Source organism: Metarhizium brunneum, chromosome 1 (genome assembly GCF_013426205.1).
Source record: "Metarhizium brunneum chromosome 1, complete sequence".
Lineage (NCBI taxonomy): Eukaryota > Fungi > Ascomycota > Sordariomycetes > Hypocreales > Clavicipitaceae > Metarhizium > Metarhizium brunneum.
The window spans coordinates 486,191-507,049 of record NC_089422.1 but is presented as its reverse complement, the minus strand read 5'-3'; the positions used below and the strand labels follow the sequence as shown (position 1 = coordinate 507,049).

At 55.0% G+C, this 20,859-nt stretch overlaps 8 protein-coding genes across 8 annotated transcripts; 3 read left to right on the top strand and 5 right to left on the bottom strand.

Annotated features, from left to right (window-relative positions):
* Positions 1-319: 319 nt before the first annotated feature.
* casA_0 (Metacaspase-1) lies at positions 320-1,863 on the bottom strand (the record flags this gene model as incomplete). The annotated part of the gene is made up of 4 exons (XM_014687423.1): positions 320-345; positions 401-570; positions 631-1,069; positions 1,128-1,863. 4 exons carry the CDS (start codon positions 1,861-1,863, stop codon positions 320-322), a joined length of 1,371 nt encoding a protein of 456 aa, XP_014542909.1.
* Positions 1,864-3,321: 1,458 nt separating this feature from the next.
* Positions 3,322-4,238, top strand: G6M90_00g001660 (uncharacterized protein; the record flags this gene model as incomplete). The annotated part of the gene is made up of 2 exons (XM_014687424.1): positions 3,322-3,385; positions 3,451-4,238. The coding sequence occupies 2 exons, from the start codon at positions 3,322-3,324 to the stop codon at positions 4,236-4,238; spliced, it is 852 nt and encodes a 283-aa protein (XP_014542910.1).
* Positions 4,239-6,393: 2,155 nt separating this feature from the next.
* On the top strand, positions 6,394-7,167 carry 3BHD (3beta-hydroxysteroid dehydrogenase 2; the record flags this gene model as incomplete). Its single annotated transcript, XM_014687425.1, has 1 exon — positions 6,394-7,167. The coding sequence occupies one exon, from the start codon at positions 6,394-6,396 to the stop codon at positions 7,165-7,167; it is 774 nt and encodes a 257-aa protein (XP_014542911.1).
* Positions 7,168-7,276: 109 nt separating this feature from the next.
* On the bottom strand, positions 7,277-10,249 carry EMC1 (ER membrane protein complex subunit 1; the record flags this gene model as incomplete). The annotated part of the gene is made up of 2 exons (XM_014687426.1): positions 7,277-7,321; positions 7,382-10,249. The coding sequence occupies 2 exons, from the start codon at positions 10,247-10,249 to the stop codon at positions 7,277-7,279; spliced, it is 2,913 nt and encodes a 970-aa protein (XP_014542912.1).
* A 1,454-nt stretch (positions 10,250-11,703) lies between these two features.
* On the top strand, positions 11,704-12,792 carry G6M90_00g001630 (uncharacterized protein; the record flags this gene model as incomplete). Its single annotated transcript, XM_014687427.1, has 1 exon — positions 11,704-12,792. One exon carries the CDS (start codon positions 11,704-11,706, stop codon positions 12,790-12,792), a length of 1,089 nt encoding a protein of 362 aa, XP_014542913.1.
* A 360-nt stretch (positions 12,793-13,152) lies between these two features.
* On the bottom strand, positions 13,153-15,750 carry G6M90_00g001620 (uncharacterized protein; the record flags this gene model as incomplete). The annotated part of the gene is made up of 4 exons (XM_014687428.1): positions 13,153-14,784; positions 14,841-15,580; positions 15,631-15,679; positions 15,739-15,750. 4 exons carry the CDS (start codon positions 15,748-15,750, stop codon positions 13,153-13,155), a joined length of 2,433 nt encoding a protein of 810 aa, XP_014542914.1.
* Positions 15,751-16,411: 661 nt separating this feature from the next.
* Positions 16,412-17,136, bottom strand: LYRM4 (LYR motif-containing protein 4; the record flags this gene model as incomplete). The annotated part of the gene is made up of 5 exons (XM_066129513.1): positions 16,412-16,421; positions 16,488-16,537; positions 16,595-16,657; positions 16,734-16,898; positions 17,083-17,136. The coding sequence occupies 5 exons, from the start codon at positions 17,134-17,136 to the stop codon at positions 16,412-16,414; spliced, it is 342 nt and encodes a 113-aa protein (XP_065986073.1).
* A 798-nt stretch (positions 17,137-17,934) lies between these two features.
* On the bottom strand, positions 17,935-19,348 carry IPI3 (Pre-rRNA-processing protein IPI3; the record flags this gene model as incomplete). The annotated part of the gene is made up of 2 exons (XM_014687429.1): positions 17,935-18,912; positions 19,013-19,348. The coding sequence occupies 2 exons, from the start codon at positions 19,346-19,348 to the stop codon at positions 17,935-17,937; spliced, it is 1,314 nt and encodes a 437-aa protein (XP_014542915.1).
* Positions 19,349-20,859: the final 1,511 nt, after the last annotated feature.

The following is a 20,859-nucleotide window of genomic DNA, read 5'->3' as shown; positions in this document are numbered from 1 at the left end:
TTCATTTGACATTTTCTTTCAGCATAAGCCAGTACAGTTCCCAGTATACCGGTACAGTCTGCGGCAGAATATATTTACCCATCGACAAGTACACACCAATATGCCATAATACAATACGGTATAGTATAGAGCGTGATGGCCGTGTACCTGATTTGGCCAAATACTTTTTGCCTCCCACTGTATATCCGACATGTCTTCCTCCGCTCATCGCATGTAATGTCGAGCAATAGCCACATGCAACGCTACATTATACGCATGGAACTCAAGACCCAAGCAACCTCTCATCGTTGACGTAATTCATCTAGCCAAATGAACAATATTACATGACAAAAAGCAGGTTTGTATCTAAGGGGTTGTTAGTATTGGTGTGTGGGGAAAGACAGGCACGAGGTAAACGTACCCAGTGGATGGCTGCAGGATAGCTGAGGCTTCTGAGTATACTTGGATGCAAGGATATCTCGAACGCTGTTCAAGAGCTCGACATAGCTCTGCTTAGGGTTCTGTTTAAGGGCAGTAATGAAAGCCCAAGACATGGCACCAGTTGCCTGGTTCGCAATTGTGGCATCGGCACTGAGAACGCACGGGTTAGCACATATAGCTGCGGCAGGTCGCATTCCATGTGGAACTTACGATGTCTGGTCGTCCTTGCTTCCGGACCACATAATCACATCGGCAGGCGACGTTCGGGTCTCCATGGTCTTGTTGTATGCATCATCTCCCTTGAATGCAGTCTTTGCGAAACCAAAGACAGTGCTTGCAACCCCTGCCATGTCGCCACGTGCATAGGATCCCAGTGCACTCAGAAGGCCTTGGCCAGCTTCCTTGGCAAGGTTGGGCTCTTTCAATACACCCTTGGTAGAGTAGACATATGGCAGGTCCATCGCCGTGGCCGAGTGGCAAGAGTCAAAAATAGCTGTCAAGCGCACACCTGGCTGCAGGGGTTTGACCATGCGAGCGTGAATTTCGTCATCAACAATATGTCCCACTTGCTGGTGATCAACAGGGTAAATGACCTCGTCAAAGCCATCGTCTTCGTCGCCGTCGAGATCCTCGGTCTGACCACCGTGGCCTGATATAGACTATGGTGAGCACTGCATCATGGGTATGAGACACGGAATTACACTTACCAGAGTAGTGGAAGAAGAGCGCGTCGTTGGGGCGAGCATCCTTGACGAGCCATCCCATGGCGCGAATCATGTTGTCCTTGGTAGGTCGCATAACGGGATTTTGTTGATCGTCGGTCAAGATGACCATGTCCTCCCGCTTGTAGCCATATCTTTCCATCAAGAAATTGGACACGTTGTGGACATCGTTGATACACCCGCGAAGCTCTCCCTTTTGTCCAAAGTAGTTGATTCCGATCAGCAAGGCCTTTCGACGACCAGTACAGTTGGAGTACTGGAATGTATAGCCTTGGGGAGCACCGTGGCCAAACTGCTGGGGAGCACTGGGAGGGGGGGGGCCGGCCTGCGCGCGGTAGGCATAGGTGCCTCCTTGCATCGGATATCCGTAAGCATCATAGCCGGGCGGCGGTGGATTGGCCGGCGGAGGACGGGCATACTGAGGCTGGGGACTGTGGCCGTAACCTTGGGGTCCGGATGGCGGACGCGGGCCGGGAGGAGGAGGACCATAGTTCCCCTGGGGAGGACCGTAATTACCGGGAGGTGGTGAATTGTACTGGCCTGGGGGAGGGCCGTAATTCCCCTGCGGAGGACCATATTGACCCTGAGGAGGGCCTTGAGGGGGGCCGCCGTAGTTTCCATAGCCATAGCCAAAGCCAGGACCTTGACCCTGAGAGAAACCTCCTCCGCCACCGTGATGCTGCGCAGCACCGTAGCGTCCTTGGCCAGGATAACCAGACATGGTGGTTGCGATGTACGTACGCGTGCGTCGTCGGGAAGAAAGCCGAATACGATGTTGCAAAGTAGGCGCAATGTGATGCGCTGAAAGTCTCAAGTCGATCTAGGCGATGTGTAGAAGTATCAAGGTCGGCAGCGACGTGAAGATGGGAATTTCCAAGGTGCTTGCGGCTCTAGGTTGAGTGTCGCCACGTGAACGGGTTATCGATGCTGACTTGGCTGCAAGCTTCTCAGCCCGGGCCGTGGGCCGACGAGGGAGGGGCAGGTTCGACGTTGGCGATGGCGGCTGAATGGGCCGGTGAGCGGTGATGCGCGCAGGACTGACGAAAATGCAAGCGCAGGTATAGACACAGGACGGCCGCGATGGGGAAGAAAAGAAGGCCAGGCTGTCTCTCTGGCAGAGGAAGCAAGAAGAAGGTGGTGGATGAGGCACTTGGCATGACGATGGCGATGGCGACGCGGAGGGTGGTTGCCCCGCCCCCACCTCTTTGGGAAAGCGCTGCTCAGCCCCATGATGTGACCAAAACATTCTGAAGACGCTGAGACACCTCACATGTGCAGGGTGCACGCTGCCAAACACCCAAACACCTGCGAGTAGTCATGGACGGGCGGGATCAAGCGTGGATCAGCCGCGCACTTTGGCAAGGGAGGAGTTCCCGAGGTCTTGGCAGCACGACCACGCTCCAACAGCTTTACCCAACATGTCAATCCTCTCTCGACTCCTGACCTTGGTCTGCCTGGCCACGGCTAGAGCGTGGCGTGAGAACAACAAGTTGGCCCTCTTGTTCAATGTTCCCTTTGTCACCCTCATCACCGCCTTGCAACACCCCACCAGCTTCATGGCTAACTGCCAACTGCCGCTCCAATGCTCGGCTTTGTTCCAAGGGGCTGTTCGGGGCGTTCGGGGCTGTGCTCACCCAGTGGATCTGCAACCTGAACAGTTGCCCGTCTGCATCTGCATTGTCAGAAGTGCCCAGCCGATACGTGTCGCGACAATAAGTGTTCGGTGCTGAATCATGGCCAGCCGACACTGTGCAGCCTTGGAGGTTGTTGGGGCCGCCGTCATGACAAACTAACTTGATGGAGCGGCCCGTTTGGACGTATGCACCAGGGCCAGAATCTGACCTTTCAGACCATTTGGACCCTTGGGACCCTGGACCTTTCCAGTCCGAGGCGCCAATATCATTGCTTGTCGTCTCGAATGTCCCGCATTCACTAAGCTCGACTGTGATTGACCCCTCGTCCTCGTCCACCTAGTCCCAATGCCTCCAACCAAGACCACCCACGCTTCGTTGCAGTGCGGGAGGGATCCAACAGGGGGCTTGAGGATAAAATACTCTTCTCTTCACCTCTTTCCTGAATCCTCCGTCCTTCCTGCAGCGGTACTTGTTTCCTGATGCTCTGATTCTCTGCTTCGAGCGTTGTATTTCGTCGACATCATCTGCACCAAAGCGCCGTCACAATGTCGTTCCAGGGCATGACCAACCAGTTTGGCAATATGGGATTTGGCGGCCCCCCTCAGCCCGGTATGTCTTTTCTTCGACGCAACGCAACTTTTACTGCCGCTTGCTTACCATGCTCTACCTCGCAGATAATAACTATGGAGGCTATGGCCAGTACAGCGCAAACCAAGGCGGTCCTCCGCCCCCCCAACCTTCCTACCAACCACCATCCGACAAGCCGCCACTGCCTCAGGGATGGACTCCCTATTTTGACCAGCAACACCAGCGTTGGTACTACATAGAGGAGTCGACGGGCAGGACGCAGTGGGAAGCACCGGGCTACAGTCCACCGCCCATGCAAAGCCCTCCCGTGCAGAGCCCTCCGGCCCAGGGAGGCTACGGGCCTCCTGCTGGTCCCCCTCCACCAGGAGGAGCTTACAATGGAGATGGCCAAGGTCAGACCAAAGGCGACAAGAAAGAAAAGAAGGGCAGCGGCGCAGGAGGCCTACTTCTTGGTGCTGCTGGCGGCCTTGCAGCAGGCGCCATTGGTGGAGCTGTTCTTCACCACGCTCTCCACGGAAGCGACAGCGACAGCAGCGACGACGAAAAACCCCATCACTCATCATATGCTGCCCCTGCCGCTGCCGAAGCTGCAGCTCCGTCTGTGACCAATATCTATCATACCGAATACGTCACGTACAACGAGCCGCCGCCAGCAATGTATGCCGCCGACCGGTACGACAGTGACCGAGAGTCTCTTGACGAGGCTCGAGCAGACGTCCACGAAGCTCGTGCAAACTACCAGCAGGCACTGGAGGACGCTGCCAGCTCCAGCGCCAGCAGCAGCGAGATAGAAGCGCTGGAGGAAGCTCGGGAGGAGCTGTATGAGGCCGAGGAAGAATACGCAGAGGAGTTTGATGAGTATTATGAGGACTAAGGGCTTTGTGCTCTGGTTGTGTAGCATATATGATACCAAGCATTGAGCGTTGACGGCCAAATCATCAAGCAAGTTGTGTTAGTTCAGAATGCAAGTTGAATGGAAAAAGTCGAATTTGAGAGACGAGAAGGGGCCATGTACTTGGGCTGCCCAACAGGCTGACGCCTCGCTAAGTCTGTGACTGTGACACTCTGGATGGCATAGAATGTGTGGAAAGTGCATGTTCAAACCTGCGGAGCACACAATCAGTAGTATTCCTCCACGAAGGAACTCCAAGGCTGCGTTTACCAGCACTCCCATTCCGCAGTCCCAGATGAACAAAGCAACCCATCAGAACTGGACAACGGCTGAACTAGCGCATCCCACTGCGGTATATGTGAGTTTTTGGTAAAGTTTACATGTTGGTTGACTTTTTATTTAATAGCGGGAAGGAGACTCAGCCTGGCATGTCCTCGCGGTGGACAGCCGTGTACGTACTAGTGGTCAGTGTTTCAGACCACGCAAACAACCGCTTCACAGGATTAAAGCGCCAGCTGGCCAAGTATTCAGACGGGATACGACCTTGACCCCATTGTTTCGAGGCGGGAGGGAGAGACTTCTAGATCTTTCAGGATGCGGTATCACGGTACACATTGGGAAGCACGAGACGCCGTCTTCGACGCGTGCACGTGTGCTCTCGCAGGTGGTGAGATGGGGGGAGTAGGTTTCGCTGCAAAGAAAGGCGTGCAAGTCTGGTCTGCATGTGTAGTCTAAATTGCGAGGGACTTGCGAAAAGGGCGTCTCTAGAACCCACTAGACTGTCTTGGGCGGTATGTTGCTTTCGGACAATGCAACACGCCTCTGTTTTGGGGAATACAGAGTCAGACCGTCTGTCGACATTACTGACGACGTTGTGGGCGGGTTCCTGGGCCGCATTCATGCCTTTTACGTCTTTGCGAATTTTCCGTCGGGGACGATACAAGCGTCCGATTTTGGGTTGCGGTGTTGTTTTTATGCGAAGGGGGTGCTGGGACGCAAGGGTGTCAAGTGCGCCAGTTTGTCTCTTATACATAGCACTGTGCTGATTCCTGAAGTCCTTAAATAAAGTACTTAAAGGCATGAAACAGGCCCAGTACATACTGGTAGCTTCATGTTGGTATCGGTCACTGTCCCTCTATTCCAGAGGGCTCAAACTGGTCCACCGCGAGTTCTAGGTTGCACAGTGGACAAGATCCAGTGAGGCTTCAAGGGAACCGTGATGGCATTTCCACTACGCTTCTGTCAGGGTTGCCGTCGTATGGCCGGTATTCGTATTCTGTCTGCGGATAGTCGTGCCAAGTTGGCCCTAACATTTGGAATTCCTTTCTTGGCCTAATCCCATTCAACTAGCAGAGGCGTTGCAGGGTGCAGATGGACTCTGGAGTCTGATTGGCTCATGCATCTATTGCAAGCACGACGTGAGCTCAGATGAACCAGCGGTATTCTCATTCATGGGACCGAGTGCAATGCAGCGACGTATTCGGCAAGACTTACAGAAAAGTCCAGTCGACTTGATTCGCAGCCATCTACTATGAGCAAACGGGTAGGATTCAAGGATCGTGATTCACACGGGCCTCCTACTCCGTACTATCTGTCAATACTCACCAATGACATGCATCACCGACAGTGAGAGGCAAAAGGTATAGCCAGATCAGGTAGTTACCTGGCAATAGAGCTCCATATTATAAAATAATAGTGTTCTAGTTTATACTTCTCTCTGGTACGACCCACCATTGACGTGTGATGAACCCCTGCGAACCCCAGATCGGCTGAACATGTCCAACCCTCCAACTACACAAATCCAGTCCAGCATCGTACTCGGAACGCACCCGATCGCCCCTTGACACCGAATACGACATGCCGCTTGCAACAACCGGGATCCACCAGACACGACAACCATCTGCAGAGTATCTGGTTGCAGAACATCCCAGATTCACGACCAGCCAGGCGCGAAGCCCAGGTCGCCAAGTCCCAAGACGCCGTCAATAGTCACAGCCCGCGGTTGCAAGCAATTCCACAATGAGTCCCTCGACGCATATATAACATGCGCACAAACCCGCCCGCAACCAGGCACACCTCCCGGCTCCCGGCCCATCAACCGCCCCAAGGAAAGAAGAGAGACACAAAAGCGCCCGCAATGGCCCTCCACGGCAAGACGGTCCTCGTCACAGGCGCGGGCGGCGGTCTCGGCCGCCAAATCGCAAACACCTTCCTCGAGCGCGGCGCCAACATTGTCATCAGCGACATCAGCGAGCCGCGGCTCACCCAGGCGCGGGAGGAGCACGCCTCCCGCCCAGACAGGGTGCTCGTCCTCCAGGCCGACGTCACCGACGAGCAGTCGGTCGCGCAGCTCGTCGCCGCCGCGGCCCGCAAGTTCGGCCGCCTAGACGTGGTGGTCAACAACGCCGGCGTCATGGACCGCTTCGAGCCCGCCGGCCTCTGCAGCAAGGCGACCTGGGACGCCGTGCTGGCCGTCAACCTGACGGGCCCGTTCCTCGTGACGCGGCACGCCGTGGCGCAGATGACGGAGGCGCAGGAGCCGCCGGGCGGGCTCGTCGTCAACGTCGGCTCCAACGCCTCGCTGAGGGGGCTCGCCGGCGGCGCCGCCTACGTCGCCTCCAAGCACGGCCTCGTCGGGCTGACCAGGAACACGGCGAGCTACTACGGCAGGAGGGGGGTCTGCGCCGTCGCCCTGCTGCTGGGGTGCATGGCCGAGACGAACATCCACGACGCGTTTGCCGACGGCCTGCACAAGGAGGGGCTGGACCGGATGCACCACACGCAGCCGGACTGTGCGGCCGTCCCGACGGAACATGTGGCGCGGTATGCGGCGTTTCTAAGTGAGGGCGACACGGCGCGGAGTGCCAACGGGAGCTGTATCGTCATCAACGGCAACTGGCCAGAGGTATAACGAGGCTCCTGAGGAAGAGGATGACATTGGGATAATATTATGTATATTTAGCTCTGTCGCATCATGCTAGCACAAGTCTATGTGTCTCTTTTATATCATTTGGATTGTTTTACAAAAACGCCTCCCATCTTCTGTCGATTTGTTTTCTCCGAACCTAGGCACACGTTAGCTTGCTGCAGGGGTCGCAAGGGGAGGGTGAGCATGGCAGACATACCACTGGTGCCAAGAACAAAACGCCAACAAACAAGGCTGCAACGGTGCCCACCAACGTTACCTTGTTGAAGCCCTTGCCCAGAATGTCAAATACGCCGCTAGGAGCGGCTCGGGTGCCGAAAATGTCTACACCGTAAGCGAAAAGCAAGCTGGTGCTCTCAATGACGGCTGGCGTGGCAAGAATCTCCTGCACGCCGAGCACGTCTAATTCGTGTGAAACAATGCCCCGTCCGTCAATCTCAAACTGAGGCGTGTACCTCATCAACGCCTCTGCTTCGACCTCGGCGGGCGTGGGATCGCGGTCGACTGGACGGCGGGGATCAATGATGTGTCGGGACACCGCAAGGATGCTGTTGCTATCTGGCAGGTATGCAAGAAGCTGGCGGCTAGTGATGCCCTGCAGGGTCTGGGTGACAGACAGACTCTTCAGTTGCTGAGAAAAGACGTATGCTTGCGAGACCACATGGGGCAGAGGAACACCAGTGGGGGTGTCGACGGGGTTCAGAGAGGAGAACTCTGCAGCGTCTCCGAGGGGCCCACGGTCGTTGGGCTCGGGAGACTCATACAGATCCGAAACGGCAACCTGGAACCCCTTGATTGTTCGGTCGGTACCATCGTTGACGGTGTAATCGCCAAAGAATGTGCACGCATACCAATTTTCGGCCATGGCACACGACAGGCCCTTGGTGCTGTCTACCCCGTTATAGACCTGAGATGCAAGCGCTTGGCCAGAAATGATGTCCAGCAAGTGAACCGAAAGGGTGCTCGTGGCCTCCTCAATGGCGGCAACCACAACGGTATTAGGATTGAAATACTTGTACGCCACCTTGCGGTCTCCGAGAACACGCCCAATCGAGGAAATCGGATCGTGGCTGGGTGGACTGACAATGTCGACAATCTTCTGACCCTTGCCAACCTGGAACTGCCAAATATCATCCTTGATGACCTCGCCATCTTTCGCGGTAAACTTGACGCCCTTCACGCCAAGGCTGCCATCACGGAGGACAATAGTATCATTAGGAATGGTCCCAATAGGCATGTTGGGTACTGGAAGTCCATTTGCACCAAGCGAAAGCAGCCATTGGCTGGATTCATCGCCAATGACGGCAGTGGAAGCAACCTTGGTGAAAGATCCAGCTTGATGGGCTTCCAGGATCCTGCCAGTGGCGGACGCGATGGTGGCACGCTCACCGTTGGATCCAACAACGGTCACCTCGCTCTCAGCATCCTTGGCCACGATGCCCCTGATAGCAAGAGATTCGCCAGGGTCCACGTTGAATACAGCTTGTGACCACAAGATTTTGCCCTGGCGGCCAGTATCGAGGCCATAAAAGCGACCTCGGCGTGTAGCCACGACGACAATCTTGCTGAATCCAAATGTATCGCGATGAAGCCCATCCTTGTGACCGGTAAGATCCGCGCCAGAGATGCCATCGATGATGCGCTGGGGGAGGCGAGCAAGATAAGCAGGAAGATGCTCCAAGTCTGCAATGTGTCGATTGACGCGGTGAATATAGGCGGCAACAGGATTGGCGTGAGCCTCCTCGGCCAGCACCTCGGCAAGTCTCTCTGCCTCGGGAATTTCAGCCCAGACAGCTGCGACGGCACCAGAGAGGCCTTCGTGGCGAGTCCAGTCAACTTGGCCGTTCTTGATCAGAACCCAGTCGTCTGCATCAGTAACAGCAGCCGAACGAATGGCAAATTCCTTGCCGCCGGCCTTCTTGATGACTTCGGAAACCGCATGGACAGCAGCGTGGCCATCTTTGGGCAGGTACGGCCAACTGGCAAGAATGCCATGGGACTCGGATGATACAATCGAAATATCATTGGCTGTAATGCGAGTGAAGTAGACATTGGCAGCATCGGAGCTGGTTGAAAAGGCCCCCGGGCCGGAAAGATGCGGCAGCTCATATGCCTTGGAGACCTGCCCGCTCTTGAGATCGGTGTGGTAGACGATGGCCTTGTGGCCAGTCTTGGTGCCAATATGAAGCAAGAAATGAGGCTGAGACTGGGCGAGATGGGGAGCGTGGATACGAAGAGTCTCTGTCCCGTCGGGGAGAGTAAACTCCTGCTTAGTTTTCGTGCCCAGCACATTAACACTAAGCTTGGAAAGGCCCCTGCTTGCCCAGGCGGCGATGGGCGCAGCCGAGTTGGCGCCAACAAACATGACATCCTCGGCTCCATGGATGTCACCCTTGTTGCCGACGGACCAGTGATCAACACGGGCACCCGTGGCCATGTCCAAAGACGTGACCTTGAGGTTATAAGAGCCGGGCGAGCCATGTAGACTGAGCACGTAGATGTTGGCTATGTTGGTCGAGACCTGGACAGGCAGGTCCTTGCTCGTCTCGCGGAACTCCCAAACGACGGTGCCAAGAGCGCCGTGTAACCGGCGAAGAACCGTCACGCCGTCCTCGTCAAACAGGGCCAAAACATCTTTCCTCGGGGATTCGGTCAATTCCAATATTTCGAGGTCCTTGACGACACCCTTGAATTCCATGTCCCAGATATTTCGGCCCGTAAGAGCATTCCATGCCTGTACCTTTGGTCCGTAAGCCGACGTGACCCAATTCTCGCCTTCCGGGGCTCTGAGATGGCCGCCTCCGTTGGCGATTCCATGGCTAATTTGGTGGCGCCATATCAACTCGCCGTTGCTGGGATTGATGGCGCCAATGACGCCAACGTCACCGAGTGTGTAGAGCAAGCTGGCCTTGTCCTCCTTGCGCGGTCGGTGGAAGAAGGTAGTCTCGACCTGGGGCAGACCGACGAGGGAGTAGTGGAAATCGATGTCGCCGACTTCGTCTTTGAAGACTGCGCCTGCGAGCGACGACAGGCCCAGCAGCAGGGCTGATTGGAGAGTGCGCCGCATGTCGAGAATGAGCGTGAGCGGCGACGTCGTGCTTGAGCTTCGTCCCGAGCTGGCCAGCTGTGGCAGCCTGTGGGGGTGATGGCGTATCCAGGTCAGAGCTGCTGGTTGCTGAGTCAGCAGACAGCTGCCTAGGGTAGCCCATGATGGCTGGAGTCTGGTTTTTTGTAAGCGTCAATGATGTACGCAGTACTCGGCAGAGCGGAAAATATTTCAGATGTTTTTTTTTTTTTGGTACGAGACCTCTGGTTATTTACATTAGAAGTTGTGCGGCATTTGACACAGTCCCTTTTAGTATTGTTGAAGATGGTGAATCTTGTCGTGCTTGCAAGAGAAGTAGCTGGGCCTTTGGTCATACTAGCGTAACAACTCTCAAGTACTCTGTAGTTGTATTCTATACGTCACACAATTTCAAAAATGGGAATAATAAAATCAGCATTGTCATTTCCCATCATTAAGCAAAACCACCCACGAGGCTGCTCTACCTCCGTCCCGATCGCTCACCTGCAAAACGGCGTCAACGTGACTTTGTGTTACATTGAAGCCGTAAGCCGTAAAGGCTCCCACTAGACCATATGGCACGTCTTGCACCGACATCAAAAAATTCCAGCCATCATTACAAGGGTACTGCGAGTGTCATTTACGATGTATGCATGAGCCGCGAGAGGCCCAGGCATACATGGGCAGATTTGGGGCGGCTTTGAATTGCACTTCGGGTTGCTATTCAAGTATGTACGGAGTACCTACATGTAGGTACTTAAGTACGTATCCATTTGATGTAAGCTCTTCTGCCATGGTTATTGCTGTTGTCGCCAACCAATGAATTGTGCCATCTTTAACCTATGGCGACAACACTTGCGCCCTACGCCTAAACATAGTCTGCTCACACACCAACTCTCACAGCTCCTTTCCAACGTCTATCCAAGCATTTGTCATTGCTGGACACCAGACGGGCTCATCTCGCCGGCCCTCGACGCCTAGGCCAAGTGTCTCACACGCCACCCGTCATGACGTCGCAGCCCCGTCCAACTCGGGCCAACTTACACGCATAGCACGGGGTCACGACACCAACTTCACACAATACAAAACACCACCTCGCCCACCATGTGAGCCTCACACTGGTCCGGCGGCTACACACACCCATCATGGGTCAAGAACTGATTGTCCCGCATGGCGCAATGTCCGGAATGCCATCCGCCTGGTCCGCCTGGCTTCATCCAAATCCCCGGCCATCTCCATCATTTAAAGTGTCGTGTGTCCGCGGCTGTGTTCCGACCAAATCACTACACCCAAGACTCGATCCGAATAGTGGAAATTACCCGCCGTGAGAACAAAAGCTCAGATCTAAGCAGCCCTTTCACAGCATTCCACCAGGCCCAAATGCCCGGCGTATAGACCGCACGCCTCAAATCCTCAACAGACATGCCCAACAACGCAGCATACCACATATAACCCCGATGGCCGAAGAGCATCCCTTTTCGCAAACCAAGCCCCTACTATCAGCCTTCTCATCCACGCCGATCCCGAGCCTCTCCCTCTCCGCCGCCGGCCTCCTCGCCCTCGCCGACCTGCACACGGTGGCCCAGCGAACCGTCATCACCGGCGGCTCCTCATGGCTCGACGCCCTCGTCCTCGCCCCCGGCCTGCAATACCAACAGGCCGTCGACGCCCTCTCCCGAACCAAGGACCCCCTCCTCTCCGCCGTGCTCCAGCGCCCTTCCGGCCAAAGCGAGACCGTCTACAGCGTCAACAACGCCGCCATGGCCCAGTACATCCGGCGGCTGTGGCAGGAAGCCAGCCCCAGCGGCACGCCCACGCTCAACGTCGGCGTCAGGAAGGGCCCGACGCCGCGCCAGCAAGCCGAAGCCATCAGGCGCGCGCTGGCCAGCCTCGCGACGAGACGTGTAAAACGACATGGACGCACCGCCCACGCCGAGATAGACTGGCTCAGCCACGTCTTCTACCTGCTGAGCCCGGTGCTGACCCTCGTGGCGAGCACCTTCATGGTCCTCCTCGCCGACTGGTGGGGCCTGTCCTTCATCGCCGCCCTCATGGCCTCGCGCATCCTCAACATATACTCCATCAAGCAGCGCGCGCGGCCGTCCCCCCTGCCCGTCCTGGCCAAGGACCACGACGGCGAGTACGCGGTCCACCTGGGCGACGGGTCGCGCGTCCTGCTCCGCGGCCTGGGGTCCGACATCCGCGCCATGACGGCCCAGATCTGGCTGCGCCGCCAGACCGTCGCCGAGGGCTACCTCGAGGCCGCGGCCAAGCTGCTGGTGTACCTGGTTGCCGCGTTCAGCGGGAACCAGACGCAGGCCGGGGCCATGGTGCTCATGGCGCTGCTGGTCTCGAGCGCCGCGCTGTTGGGGCTGAGCAACGCCCACGCGAGGGGGCTCCAGGTCAACGGGAGGACCGCGAGGTTGCAGGACATGGGGCTGGCGGCGGCGGCGGCGGGGGATAGTGAGCAGGGCGTCGTGGATGGGAGGTTGTGCGAGGACTTGCCGGACGAGCGGTTGGAGGGGGGTGCCGCTGGTGCGCCCTGACTCCTGAGTGCGTTGGATTAGTGGCGGGGGGATATGGGAATACATATGAGGTCAAGTGTGTGAGGTAGAAACGTACACATCTCTCACGAGGTATAGAAGACGAGGACGAAGCGAAACGGCGCCATTTTGCAGGCCCTATTGTACAATAACCATATAGAAACAGAAATACACGTTTATATCCCTATTCACAATCCCATACGTCGCATAACAAAAATACCCGTGCATCCCAAAACTTACAACGCCTTCCCGGTAATTTGGTTTTCATCTCGATTTAATAGCCGTCATGACAAACCTTGATGTTGCCACGTATACGGGTGTGCACTATTTATATATCATAACAATTGCAAGACGCTAAACGACCTACTCATTCGCTGGCTGGTTGTCCTTCCTTTCTTCTCCGTCTGCGGGCTGAGGCTCTGGGATTGCGTCTGCCGTTGGCGGCTCGGCTGCGGGGGGAGTAGGTGCTTTGGGGGCTTCTGCCTGAATGTCGACAGGTGTTGGTTCTAAAGCTGGTTCAACTGTGGGTTCTTTGGTGGGCTCATCTTTGACTTCGTCTCGGGCATCTTCCTCGATAGGCTCCGTTTGTGCCACAGCTGGCTCCTCGGCTTTTGCTTCTTCCATGGGCACATCTGCTTCCTGAGCTGCTGCTTCCTCATGGGACATCTCCTTTGGCTCTTCGGGCGCGGACACAGGCTCCTCGTGAGAGACCTCCGGCACAGGGGCGGGTGGGGTCGGCTCTTTGGCTTCAGGGATCGGTTCCGGCTCAGGGACAGGACGTGAGACCTCGGGTTCGGGAGCATCGGTGATAATGGGATCCGGCCTGGGGGAAGAAGCCTCCTTGGGCGCATCTTCTGTTGACACTTCCACCTCTTCTGGTTTCGGTTTCTCGGGCTCCGTTTGAGTATTAACCAAAGGGGTATCCACTATAGACTCTGCAACAGGAGAGACGTCTTTTGGCGGTGAAGGCTCCTTGGGTAGCTCTTCTATGGGCTCCGCTGCTGCCACAGCTGCGTCCTTTGTATCCTCCATGGACGCAGTTCCAGCCTCTGATGGAGCCCCGGACTCAGAGAGGGGGAACCTGACGGACGCAGAATCCTCAGGTTTGATGGTGTCTTCAGTCATGACGGAATCCTGAGGATGCAACGGCGGGCGATCGGAAACAGAGGCAAAATCGGATTGATGACTCTCCCTGCTCTTGTCTTCGCTGTCTGAAACTCTGTCTTGGCCATCGTCAGCCTTTGGGCTGGAGATGTTGCCTACTTCCTCAGGCGGAGGCGGCAGCAGAGCTTCTTCTCTCAATGCGACATCGGGGCTAGCTGTCTTCGGCGGTGACGGGGCGTTCGGTCTTGTTTCCGTTTGTTCCTGCTCAGCAAGCCTTTGAATTTCGGGAGCTTCTCCAGCTGGTGCGTCTCCTGCAGGCACATCTACATGGGCTGGAGCCTTGTCTTCATCTCCAGCAACTGTGGATGCAGGCTCAACAATCGTCGACTCCACCTTGGACTCAGCATCAGTTGTCTGGCTCTGTTCCATTGTTGGACTGTGCGCGCTGGTCATCCCCGGTATTGCCGCAGGCTCCAGCCCGGATACCGGCGCAGGCTCAACAGCTGGAGGGAGGGCCTCTTGCGCCTGAACTTCGGTAGGAGACTGCATCATCACGTTCTTCAATGGACTGCCCTCAGGCCTGGGCGAGCTGGTCGCAAGACTGGCGAGAGCCGGCGCTAGGGTGAGGGGCGGTACCACTTCCGTCTGCGTGATGCCATCCATAGCGTCAACGACTGGCTTGCTTGTGGTCGGAAGCTTGGCTTCTTCCACAACATCTGTCATCTCCTCATCCTGAATCTTTGAGTCGTCGGCATTATCACCCTGGTGATCAACATCTTCTTGGTCCTCGTCTTCCCCTTCCTCACCATCATCTCCCTCATCATCATCGTCATCGTCATCTGCCATTTCGCTATCGGGGTTAGGGGTACTGGCGCCCTCTTGAGCGATACCCTGCCACATCCACAGTTAGTATCCAGATACATTGGTCATGCCGTAAGGGTTCTCACATTTTCTCCCTGGCCTTCAATCTTGACAACAGTCGCTGTACCACCACCAATTGGAGCGACGCCAGCGGGCTGGCCTTCACCGGGGAGTGGATTCTTGATCTTTTTCTTTCCCCGTCCAGGGCCAGCCTTGGACTTTCTCTTAGGCGGCGGCGGTCGTCGTCTTGGGGGCGGCACAGGGGCTACAAATGCCTCCGCAGCAGGAGCAGGAGCAGCCTCAACACGAGTTGAAATGATCTCTCCAACTACCTGCTGACCCTCGGCAAGCGTCACTTCCTCCGTGTACGGATTGCCCGCTGCATCTATTCTTCGCACAGTTGCCCTCGTGACGGTCGGTCCTGTCGCCTTGTCTTCGATAGTCCTGCTCGCAATCGTGACGGTGCCCTTTCTCCGTTTAGCCAGGTGAGATAAACCGGACCCTTCGTTGTTTCGTGGGATCTGCTTCCACAGCTTAATAGAAAACCCCTTGACTGTAGTTTCCTCTTCCTTCTTCTCATTCTTCTCTGCAGTCTGGGGGATCTCGGCTTCGGCCTCTTCTTCCTCGGCGGGCGCAGGTCGCTTGTACAATTGGCCGGACCGGGCGGCGCGAAGGAGCTCCTGGCTGTGCGGCGCTAGCAAAGCCGAGTCTTTTGGCATGCCGTGGAAAAGTTCAATGGCCCAGACGTCGTTTTGCTGCATAGGCTCTTGGGGAAGTGGTGGCGCCACGTTCACCCACTCCTGCCGCCATTGTCGTACGGGAAGACCTAGAATATCATTAGGAGATGTTCGATTCGATGTTCAGATATTCCCAAACCTTCAAAGTCATCGTGTTCGGCGTAACCGCTTCGATTGGCGCGTCGCGTCTGAAAAGGCATGTTAGCTGAAGTGCATCATTGCATCGTCGCACCTGGGTAGTACAAACTCCTGGCGCCATTGCCAAGCAGATATGAACTGCTCTGCAGTAGACCTGTGAAGATGCGCTATCGCCTGGCTGTATGCGCAAACTGCAGTCTTTGTATGGAGATGACTTGCAGAGACAGACCAGGTCGTGAATGCGATGCGCCGAAGGGGTACACGTTCGCCCGTTTGATGGGTTGTCTGTCAAGATTTGGGTGAGGCTAGGCGCGACAAGGCCAATTACGAGGCTGCGACTTGATGACATAAGCACAGGACAATCCCTGCATCTGCAGCAGGACGGCATTGCCGCAAGGGGTCGGGGAGCGCGAGAAAACTTTGCCATGTTGAAACATGAGATTATTTACGATCTTGATGTTGCTGCAAGGGTCCAAGCCTATTTATTACCTTTCATGGAGGTGCAGTCGCAGTCAAGGGCGACAACTGACCAACGGCTCCGTCACGCCTTGTGCAGTCAAGAGATACCAGAAGATATGCGTAACCATGTTGCAAGAATAATCGTTGAGATGTGCTTTTATTGCCTCCAGTTCTATGCCCCAAATCTGAAGTGACTCCTGCCCCAGAGCTAGTAAAGATGCTCAAGCTAAGGTATCCGTTGTATTTTCAATGTACAGTCATAATCCGCCGCTCTACTATACAAGCTTCAAGCAGTATTCACTGAAGCGTCCCTTGTTGTTATCTCAATTCCAGCTACAGAATCATCAGCATTTTTATTTTGTTAAAAGGCCCGCGGCCTCATGGATGATGGATGCCTACCCTTGTTCCTTCTGCCTAACCACCTCGCCGTCCTTTGCGGTATCCTTGCCCTGCCAAGTGTCAGTTTTGATCGTGCTCTGGATCGCCGCGTCAAGATGATGACGTACCGAAATGCCTCCCTCGACAACTAATCGATCCAGCTGGTAGAACTGCCCGATGACCGTTTGTCGCTATCGATTCACAACGATTAGTATCCAGTCAAAACCGGCGCGTAACGGCTAGGTGTCGCGTTGCATCGCTAAATACCTTCATGACCTGAAGTTCCTTCAATCCCTTCTGTACCAGTTCCTGGACTTTGCGCGGGTCTTGGACGGATATGTTCTCTCGAAAAGCATCTCTCGTTCGGCGCTTCGCGTACTCTCGAAAGTTGTATGCTGAGAATTGTTCGCCCTGCCGTAATAATTGGCGATACTAAGCAAAACACTGCGTTAGACTTTGAACCTGAGCGACGCTAATCATCGGGCACCATCTTGCACCCGATGCCGCCTGTGCGAAAATGCCGGATACTCGGGGAATCGAATGCAAGGTGAATGCGAAGGACGTTCCCGATAATCGGAATCCGGCATGTCGATTTGGAGGATTTGTCATTACTCACGAGAGATCGAACTTGTTGCGGCATGTCACCTTTCAAACTGCCAACGAGCGACATTGTGGGAGGGTGCGTTTTGATGTCGTTGACAACGAAGAAATTCACCGGGCTGGAGGGATTCGAGGCCTGGCTGACGTGAATGACATTTCTGGGGGCAGCGCTCTGTTCGGGTGGAGAATTGTCCGAGCCCGATTATCACCGAAAATTGACATGCTCTTGACTGGTAGACTGTTGGCGTCGCCACTGGTCCGACTCCACAGGAGTTCCGTCGAGCTACTTACATAGCGTCGTCATTTGCTTCTCGCAAACGTGGTGATGGAGAACGACTTGGTCCATATCACTGTCCTCGAGTGGCATGGTAATGGATTGACGGGTGATTGGTGCCGAGGCTTTGGATGGTACAAGTGCGACTCCAGCAATGCCATGCATTTCACGAAAGATGCAAACCTCCTGCCGTGTCGTGTCCTGTCGTGGGTATCATATTTATTTTGTTGCATGCAATGGCGCCATCATACGGAACACCGGCCTCCAACTTTGTTGTTTCCCCTTGCTCTATCTAGTAGGGACTACTTGCAGGTCAGCGCAACACATGGCTCTTTGAGCCCCATGATGAGACATTGCGTCTTCATCCTGGTACACTCGCACAAATTTTGTATTCCGGATAATCCTCAATTCTCCCCCTAGCACTAACAGCCGTGGGCTTCAAGACGACTGTGTTACCATTGTACTGCCTTGGCCGAGAGCGCGACAGGTTGATCCGTAGGCTGTAATTCTCATCCTACCCTCATTACCCCTAAGTTCCGAAATGGCGCTTTTCTCGACGCCGCCTTTTGCGTTGCCTGACTGCTAGTGGACAATTCATGATGTTTTTCCACCATCGCGATACTGCATCGTGGCTTTTTGTAGTTCCTTTTGCTCCTCTATAATGGCTTTCAACTCCTCATTTTCTTTGAGCAGTCTGGTGTCTTCTTTGGTACCCGAGTGAGAATTAAGGACTGAAGCTGTGGCGCTCTCAATCACATCGACAGGCAATCCTGTCGAGTTGAGCATGTAGCTGAACCGGCTACCCTCTCCAAAATCCCCTTTCAGCTGAGCAGTGATGGAGTATTGCCGCTGACTCTGAGTGGGTTTCACCACGCTTGCAACTTTGCACGGCTTCTTGGGTGATAACAGCGGCAGGTAAACAAGATTTGTAACGGAAGCATTGAGATTCGCCAGCTCGGTTGGATGGGAATTGTCAATCAGACTCCAGTGGAGAATCTTTCCTTTTGTATGACCCGTCAACACTGATGTACCATCGTGGCTCAATGCAAGACAAGACGCGGGACCGTCGGCTACATCCGAAACTCCTAGAGGAGCATTTACTTGAACAACAATCGAGGCAAGCTCAGCGCTGCGAGATCCGACCAGTGGCTTGTCACCAAATAGCTCAACTAGATACAGTCCTCCATCTTCAGCGCAGGCAAACAGAGCTCGAGCAGAGGCATCGAGAGAGACACAGAGTGGCGGAGACGGGAACAATAGAGTTCGAAGCACTTGGCCTGTTTGATAGTTCCACAGGATGCACGTCTTGTCAGTGCTGGCAGATACACAAAGGCTTGTTTCAGCGTTGGTGCTTGGCCCAACAACCAAGTCGGTGACGGCGCCGCGATGGTTAGACAGTGTCAAGTCGGGCTCATGCCCTGCGTCGGCACCGAGCTCAAGAAGGCGAGATAAAGACCAAACATGAATGTTGGAGTCTTCTGATGCCGAAAGCAGATGATAGGGGGTGACGGCTAGACAAGTGACAGCTTGCACATGGCAAGGCGGTGTAGTAACTTGTCTGCCGGTGGAAATCTGTTTCAGAAGGTTAGAAGAAAGAAAGAAATAATGAATCAAGGCAACATGGCAGGTTGAAAAGGATTGTTGCGAGGAAAAAAGAAAACTGCCCACTGACCTCCCATAGAATGAGCCGTCCTTCAGATGTACCCAAGATGAGAACGTCGCCAGCAAGGGCTAGACTACGAATTCGCTCGGGAAAGGCTACCAGGGTTTCTTGGTTGCCACGCAGCCGGGAGTAGACATGTACATGAGCCTTTTGATCCTGAGCAGCAAATATGTGCGTATCGTTGACGGCGATGCCATGAGGCGGCGCTGAACTCTTCTTAAAAGTAGATTTGATTGCCCAGGAAGGGGTCAAGGAGTGGCCGTATATGCCGACATCTTTTGAAACCGCCGTATTGGCTGCAATTGGCGGTCCGCAGATGGAGGAAAATATCTCCTCAGACGGCATGTCGAGTTGAAGTGGTGTCGCGATTTTCGAATGTGATGGACGCAGGGCCTGCACTAGCCTTGAGTAGCAGCACGAGGCGCAGCCCCGTGAAGGCAGAGCCAAGAAAACAAGGCAAGACAATCGTCAATGCCAACGGAACGTGGTCAAACGGTACGAAACCAATAAAAGCCACCTTCAAAGCCAGGCGCGAGGGCATACGCTGGAGGCAATGCGTCGTTGATGCTTTGTTTCTGGGCGGCTCCAACAAAAAAGGAAGAAAATTGAATCCATCCGCAATGCCATCGAATCACCAGCCTCCAGTGCCATGCACGACGGCCGAGCCCCACACAAGCAATTGAGAGCTTATTGCGGGTTGTGGATTGTCAGACCCACGGAACGACGAAGAGGTTGAAATGTGAGGATGGCTGGTTGGATGTCAGACAGCGACACGCCAGCATGGCAGACACTGACGGCCCAGCTCGCAGCGCAGCCATGACAAGGGAGGGCGAGGCTATTGATTGAGCCATACATAAGTCGAGACAAATGTGATGAGCGCGGCATCACACTGCTTCTTTCATGCGTTTTATTCTGCTGGCAAACAGGAAGAAAAGGCGCCAAGGAAATTTTGCCTCTTGGGGCGACTGTACAGTCGTCGCTAGAGGGCCGAGTTCCGTTTCACAAGAATCGAGGAGGGGCAGAGGCGTCGTTGGGCCCGACTGCTGTGAGCTTGCACCCAGCAGTTATCGTGTTGGCGTGTTTGCCATCAGCGGCCACCTTTGCATTGTATGCAGTCAATGTGCCGCAGAACGGGGACATTGGGAATAGACATGCGACCGAGTGTTAGGACATTTGCCAATTGCCCTTGCAGATGAAAAGCTTGCTTGTTTGCTTACGCGCATGCGCATGCGCGATGTGCTTTGTCCGGGTCAACTGAGGGCAGGTGCGACTGCTGTCTTCCTTCCTCCCCCGTGCCTTCGAGACTGTGGTGCAACTCGTGATGCCCAGATGACTGGACCGAATTCACCATCTGCATACTCCATACTCTGTGCCCTGCATCTGCTGTGCTACATCTGCTGTGCCGGAGATTGACGTCCATTTGCACATTCTTTTGATCCCTGAACCCCCAGGCTATCAACCCTCACTTGGAGAGGACTGCCGAGTACGCAAATTCACTCTTTCTTCTGCCAAGTCGCTGTCCAGCCATCAACATCATTGCTTTATCCACTTGTCATCTTATCCGCCGTTGAGTGTTACCTACCTCATCATGAAACTACACCCTTTCCGAGCGCCTGCTTGCTTTTTCGGTTCTCTTCCTAGCCAGGGATGGCTCTGATCGATCAGTGCCCCCTTGCTTCTGTCTCAGCCGCTCACATCTCCGCCCTGCGTTTTGTTTACTGACCAGTTGGCTAATACCCGCGGCTCTGTGCTTTTCGCTTGGCCATGTGCCATCGCTCTCGCTTCCCTCGCACGTCGTCATCCTCGGAAGAATCATGCAATGCCCCCTTTTGCCAACTAGTACGGAGTACTACTAC